This window comes from Phanerochaete carnosa (genome assembly GCF_000300595.1).
Source record: "Phanerochaete carnosa HHB-10118-sp unplaced genomic scaffold PHACAscaffold_32, whole genome shotgun sequence".
Lineage (NCBI taxonomy): Eukaryota > Fungi > Basidiomycota > Agaricomycetes > Polyporales > Phanerochaetaceae > Phanerochaete > Phanerochaete carnosa.
In genome coordinates, this window is record NW_006767659.1 from 1 (window position 1) to 6648 (window position 6648).

Genomic DNA, 6648 nt, shown 5'->3' on the forward strand with positions numbered 1-6648 from the left:
TAGTTTGATATATACACTTTCAAGCTAATACATGTATGTAAATGCTAACTAAGCTTAGCAAGTGTATACAAATATTGGCCTGGCTAAAATATATATTTAAATGCCTGTCAGAACCAGCTCATTTACATAGGCATTAGCCTAGCTAACAGATATATATATAAATGCTGGCCAGGCTTACAAATTAAACATCTGGCCAGCATTTGGATAACTCATGCTAGTTGTAACATTGTCATATTGACTTGCTCCATATGCAGTGAAACATTTGTAACTGAACTGTGTGAATGCGTCTAGTGCCAGGAGACAAGTTCTTGTCTTGACGTTCCAAAGTCGCATGGTCTTATTGTCTGATGAGGAGATTATGACGTCTTCACTCGGGGTGAAGGCGACCGACTATACTGTGCCCATATGCCCCTCGAGCGACTGGAGCAGTTCTCCTTCCTCTGAGCTCCACACCAGAACACAATGATCAGCTCCTCCTGATGCGATGTGTTCACCACTCAAAGAGAAAGCGACTGAGCGCACCCCCGCTATGTGCCCTCTCATGGTCGCCAGAGACACTCCGCTTTTGAAGTCCTAAACAATGGTAGTCCTGTCATCGGAGCTTGTCAAGATGCGTCTCTCGTCGAGAGAGAAGGCGATGTAGTGAATGCGGTCACTATGTTCAAAAACTTGCGAACCAATTTGCCCGTCGCGGCATCCCACAGACAGGCAGGATGCTCTTGGGAGTTTCTGGCCCTGGTAATAGTCCCTGTGAGCAAGTATCGACTGTCCGGCGAGAACATGATTGACGAGGACTGGCAGCCAAAGCAGTGCAGCATGTAGCCCAAGACACTGCTCCATATGAACGTTTCCCCGAGATAAGGGAACCAATCTGCGACGGACAGCGTGCCTTCAAGCCGGGCACGCAAGGACCCAGAGGCAGCGTTCCAGAGCGTCACTTTACCACAATCTTCCTTTGTTGCTGCAAGGATCATCGTACTATCTGGTGAAAATGCCACATAGGAGAGCCGATGGCTTAGGTTTCATGAATCAATGGTTGGGGGAGTTCACCATGTGTGATGCATCAACACAGGGCAAAGGGCCTTTTCAGCATGGTTAATGCATCATCTATGCAAGCTGAAAGAGGAGGCGCTCATGCACCAGCTATTAGCGTTTGGAATTGAAACTCAGCCATGAAATATATGGAAAATGGCTTATACCACAAAATCAGCTCTCCTGGCGTATGCCGGGGATCTTAGGAAGGCTGTAAAAGGCAGCACCATCAATGCTGACCATGGCTTTGCAGCGTTTGGCCTGCATCAGTACTTGCTACACTGCATGTAGCCTTTTACAAACTTGGAAATACTTGTTTTAGCTTCTTCTTACGTATATGTACACCATAGCTTGTTGTTCAATGCCCTACACACTTGCAAGGACGGCCATAAAGAGTCCGCCCAAGCTGAAACACCACTAGGCTGCCATCCAAATACGGTAACGCCATCAAAATGTCATGCACTGCATAAATGCCTGTTTTTCTGTTGGCTCCGCACAGCCTAATAGCGCACATGGACACATAGAACAGCCGTAAGGTTAACTAATAGTCTATCAAACACTCCATAATGCAAAATAACCACGAACGGATGGCAGCTTGTTGCACAGTGCCTGTTTCTCTCGGTCAACCACCATTGACCGCCAGGTCACTTGCTTCACTCTGCATTCCGCGCCTTGAGCTGATCTTATGTATCGCCTTTCAAACATAACTTGTATGTGTGACCTTGCACACTGGGTAGTATTCCTCTCTAAGCTTTTCAGAGTGCCCATAGAATAAATCACATAGATTTCACAGTAAATTAGATTATATTTCCTACACTTTGCTTGTGGATCCTGCATTCCATTTATTCTGTATCAAGTAGATATCAATAAATTGTGTACAGTTGCAGCTTCCTCTCACCATATTATTGTAGTTATTTAGCCAAGCTTTTAACGCCAGATCACGTGACCCATCTCAAACAAAATTTATCAAGTCCAGAGTCTTCATGAAGTGCGCTGGATCTCATCGGTCTCGCGTTCGTGCACTCCTCCGTGTAGTCTGAAATGAATTTTACATTGTGTGTGGTGATAGTGATGTAATTAAAGTATCTAATCTATTCTTCGTCATCCGAATTATTGAGGTCTAGCTCAGCATCCGAATTGTCTGCAGTGATGGTGAAGTATAGCTCATTGTCATCGATGCCGCTTTTCTCCGCGCTGTCGTCTTCCTCCCTAATAACGATCATCCTGTGCTGAGCTTTCCACCATAATGTGCCGAACTTAGCAGATAGCCTGCGCTCTATGGTGGCATGCTTCGCAGCATACGAGGCAGCACCCTCCGCAATCAGCAGGCAGGTCTTGAGCGTGGTGGCTCAACTTTCCTGTTTGTCCCATTGGATAGCGTTATTCTCCAACGTGGTAATGGTCCGTGACTTCTCAGCTTGAACAAAGAGACTTTCTTTCCGATAGCGCTCCTTCCGCACCCTGGACTTCAAAAATTCTACGCGCAGCGCTGCCGACCAAGTAAAGAGTCAGTGGAGACCACGAGAGGACTTTGAGCCATGCACCGTTGTTGAGACCTTGAATACCATTTGCACCCCCTTCACTGTCTGCACCCATTCAGATCTATGACAGCACAAACTTGCCCTCCGACATCCCCACTCTGGTGACCTCGTTGTCACCACGTATAGAAGTAACATCCGTGTCTTGCAGAACCTTTCATCGTTGCTCCCAAGCACCTCCGCTGACTAGCAACAGCTTTGCTGCGCGCGCAGCCTGGTATTTGGACTTCAGCGCCTTAATCTTCACCTTGTTTTGATCGATCTTTGTGCGTGCTCGAGTGCTGGGCCATTGGTGTTGTACGTGCCAATCTCAATAGCCGACCAGGCAAGAGTGGATATGGAGGTGTACGCGTAGCTTGTCGAGGCTGTCGGCTAGCTGTCCATCTCTGAGTTTTGATTCCATGTCTGCTAGGCCAGTGACACAGGTATTCAGCTCAGAATGGTTGAGGGTGCTGAGAAGAAACAGGGGCTGGCTCTCTAGTAGATCTATCATGTCAACACTGGCAGGGGGGCGTGTACGACTGCTTGCGAATGAAGTGCTGCGTGATGAGTTGGCATTCGTGCTCGTGGCCAGGGACTGGCGATGCAGCGCGAGCTTTAAGAGGACGCAAGGCATGTAGATTGCTTGCACAATGCGTATCATGTTGATGCGATGGTGAAGGGATGCCCGTTTTGCAATGACTTCAGCCATCTGGGATGGAGTGCAGTTTGCGGTAGGAGCATGTTTGGTCCTGAACTTCTGTCTGGAAATATGATAAGCGTCGCTGAAGTATTGTTAGATACATGGGCAGACTTACTGTTGTTCTTCTAGATCCAGAAGAGTTGAGAGCATCGACGCAGGTGTAATCTCGTATAGGAGAATGCATCCTTGATTCGCCTCTTCCTCCTCTTGCTGCAAAAGCTCCATCTGGATTTCTGATTCACTCATACCTGTGCATAAACGTTGGTCTACTCTAGGACGATTCACTGGTGTAACATACCTGTTGGCTTCTAGTAATAGGGGTCAGGCAATGACTCGTCAGCCTCATACACGACAATTGTCACTGTCCATTTGGCAACATGCAATGGCTGCAAGTCGGTGGTAAACGTCTGGTGCAGGCGGTCGAACTTAACGTAGCCAGCGACGGCTGTACACTCTCGCTTATTGAGAGATGTTCCTATCGCGTAGTTAGTGACTGCGCCCACTGACAACACAGACGGCGTACCCATCGTAAAGTATTTCTCCATATTGTTATACTCCATATGGTCCTCGAGGGTCTCCTCTTGAGAACCTGGTCCCATCTCCTGGGTGCTGCTGGCCACAGTATCGAAGCGCGACCACTCATGTTTGACTTTCTCGCCGTCAGTGCGACCTATTCCCTGCTTGAGGTTGAAGGAGAACTGGTTGTGGCGTTCTTCCTTGTGGCCATTGAAATGGTACTTTGGAATTGCATAACGCACTTCCTCTTTGGGTAGCTCGATCTGCAGATGGTCCGGTAGGACAGCAATCCACTCTAAAAGATGGCGCAACCACTGGCACATGATATTGTATGACAGTACCAAATGCATTCCGCGAGCCAGGTGAACCAGCGCTGACATAGTGACGAAGTCAACATTACAGTTCCTACGGCAAAATCAGCAGCTGCTGTCAGATGACTAGCAGCTGAGGCTCACCTCTCACCCTTCTGCAAGTCACCTATGCCATTTGGAAGAACAAAACCATGTCACGCGTCAATAGCTATGACGCACCCTGTGGTTGCATATCCTTTAAAAGACTTGTTGGCGTTCATCATTGCGGCAAACCCGGTGCAAGTGCTTATCTATATTAGATAATGTAAGCTCAGGACAACAGTGGATCGCGCGGGTATACTCAAATCTTGTTGATTTGCATACTTCAGTATGTGGCTTCGATACTCCTTTCCATCGACAAAGAAACCCCACCCCAACGACAATGACGGGTCCCGCGAGTCACTTCCGATCGCATGTCGTTTCAACCGGAAGTTAGTGTCAATTGCAACAAACGTGCTATAAATGAAACTAGGGCATGTGAGCGAAGCAAGGGATCATGCGCAACAGAATACTTACCGTAGGTCATCAGATACATTATCCCAATTCTCGGGTAAGTTGACTCCTGGTTGCGGACATGCCGGAAAGCGAGTACAGAGCTTGCCAGGCCTTGTTGCATTCACTCCTTCGGAATCATGGCCTCGCCCTGCACGTTTGAGCAACTGAAGATGTCGCCATTCTCGCACCATGTGAAGAAAAGATTTGAGGCGATCCTGTCAGGAGTGAGCTTCGAGACAAAGTTACAAGCAGACAGACAGATTTACGTAGCGTTGCCCAATGCCTACACAATCCGTAAGCTTTGTGAGAGTGATGTAGTAATCATACGTCATGAGCTTGCTTTGCAGAGTGAGAAGATGGAAGGTTTCCAAGGCGCAAAATGTACAGCAAGTTGTTGGGTCGTCCAAAGTGGCGGGATACAGCTCATAGCGGAGAAGTTGCTGCACCCAGGTGCCAGCTGTCTCGAGGCAATTACACTGGCAGAATTGTAGATTGACTGGGTGGAAGCCATTCGTGTGAAGGACAACGAAACTTCGAGGTGCAGCGGATGGCGCAGAACAGTGTTCACTAGGCTGGTGACCGAGCTGAACAACTAAACCGATGTCCTTGAGGCTGATGCTTTCAAAAAAGCGTCCATTCCAACATTGGAATATGTCAGCCAGACTTGCATTATGAAGTACATCACATACCTTGATTCGATGGAAAGGTTGATTTGCATACATGGTTGAGCAGCAGCTCTTGCAAACTATCGCGCGTCCCATGCAGTCCTGGCATCGGTACTCAGGATGCCCATGCTTGTCATCTGGATAGGAAGGACAGTATTCCCATTTTGCACCAGCCCATCTCTCGAGGCGCAGAACTTCATCCATGAACAAGTCTCTTAGCAGAGCCCAGTCGAGCAAGACCTGATCGTGCACCTGAAAACATTTGAGAGTAGGCCAGACACAAAATATTGGCCTTACCAAAGTAGCAAATGTTTTCTCACCAAGTCCCTTATTCTTGTGAGGCGACTTGGACTGTTTAGTCGCTTGAGAGAGCGGGGTAAGAGATTCGTCTGGGATGTCGGGCTCATCGTGGTGTTCGAGATTCCATGGTAGATCAGCATTGGTGAAGTCTAGATGGGGGAATCTCGATGGCAATCCTGGAGCTGGGCAGTCTTGTGCTGTGTGGTTGACACGGCAGCTGTCGCCAGAGATCTCATAGATAGTTGCAATGGCGGTGCATGTTGGAGCATCGTCTTGATGAAAGATAAAGATATCCTGGTTGTTATCGTGTCATTGTCGCTTTCTAGGCATTGGAGGGTATGCATGCCAGGAGGGAGAGTTTGCGGGCGTTCAGATAGGCTAAGGGCGTGCAGTAGAGCAATAGATAAAATTTCACTGCAATAATGCGAGCGATATTGCTCGGAGCCGCATCATCTCATGGTCCTTTGACCGCGGAGCATTGGGCAACACCCGGAATGGTAATATTGGCGGCGAGTTCGAGCCGGTGAGCAGACTTGTTGGATGCACCCAGGCTGATACAGCAGCCTTGTCCTGATTGTCGTTGTATCTGCACCATTTTCTGGCCCTTGTAGGATGTGCGTACTAGCAGAGAGCGTTAGGGAACACCAAGATAGGAGCGAAAGAGTGCCATCGAGTAAGAGGTAAGACACTTACTGTGATGGAGCAAACTGTGTTATTGACAGTAGCTGCATGCTATCGCGGCCGATCGGTCTGGCCACGGAACGTCGCACAGCAGGGCTGCGACGGCAGGTCGCCACCACCGGCTGAATTGATCATGTCCACTGTTAGCTGTGGCAACACTGTTGATACCTCGCCAACAAAAAGGCGCATGCGTGCATTCTGACGGATGTACAGGTCAATGAAAAGTGAACCAAGAAAAAGGGGCCTTCATGTCTATCAATGACGTGGCAGACAGCCACTTACCAGTTTGCCTCCTCTAGCAGCCTCTAGCTCTAGGCCATGCTGCCCCAGGCTGCGTAGCACAGAAGTCTATCAAGGGCAGGCGTATCGGTGTCATCATGTTGGCCGTG

At 48.6% G+C, this 6648-nt stretch overlaps 2 protein-coding genes across 2 annotated transcripts; both read right to left on the reverse strand.

Annotated features, from left to right (window-relative positions):
* Positions 1-2880: 2880 nt before the first annotated feature.
* Positions 2881-4148, reverse strand: PHACADRAFT_33556 (uncharacterized protein; the record flags this gene model as incomplete). Its single annotated transcript, XM_007402140.1, has 4 exons — positions 2881-3313; positions 3368-3550; positions 3601-3727; positions 3776-4148. 4 exons carry the CDS (start codon positions 4146-4148, stop codon positions 2881-2883), a joined length of 1116 nt encoding a protein of 371 aa, XP_007402202.1.
* Positions 4149-4654: 506 nt separating this feature from the next.
* On the reverse strand, positions 4655-5287 carry PHACADRAFT_59929 (uncharacterized protein; the record flags this gene model as incomplete). The annotated part of the gene is made up of 2 exons (XM_007402141.1): positions 4655-4828; positions 4880-5287. Coding segments are annotated over 2 exons (582 nt in total), but the record flags the coding sequence as incomplete, so codon positions are not given.
* Positions 5288-6648: the final 1361 nt, after the last annotated feature.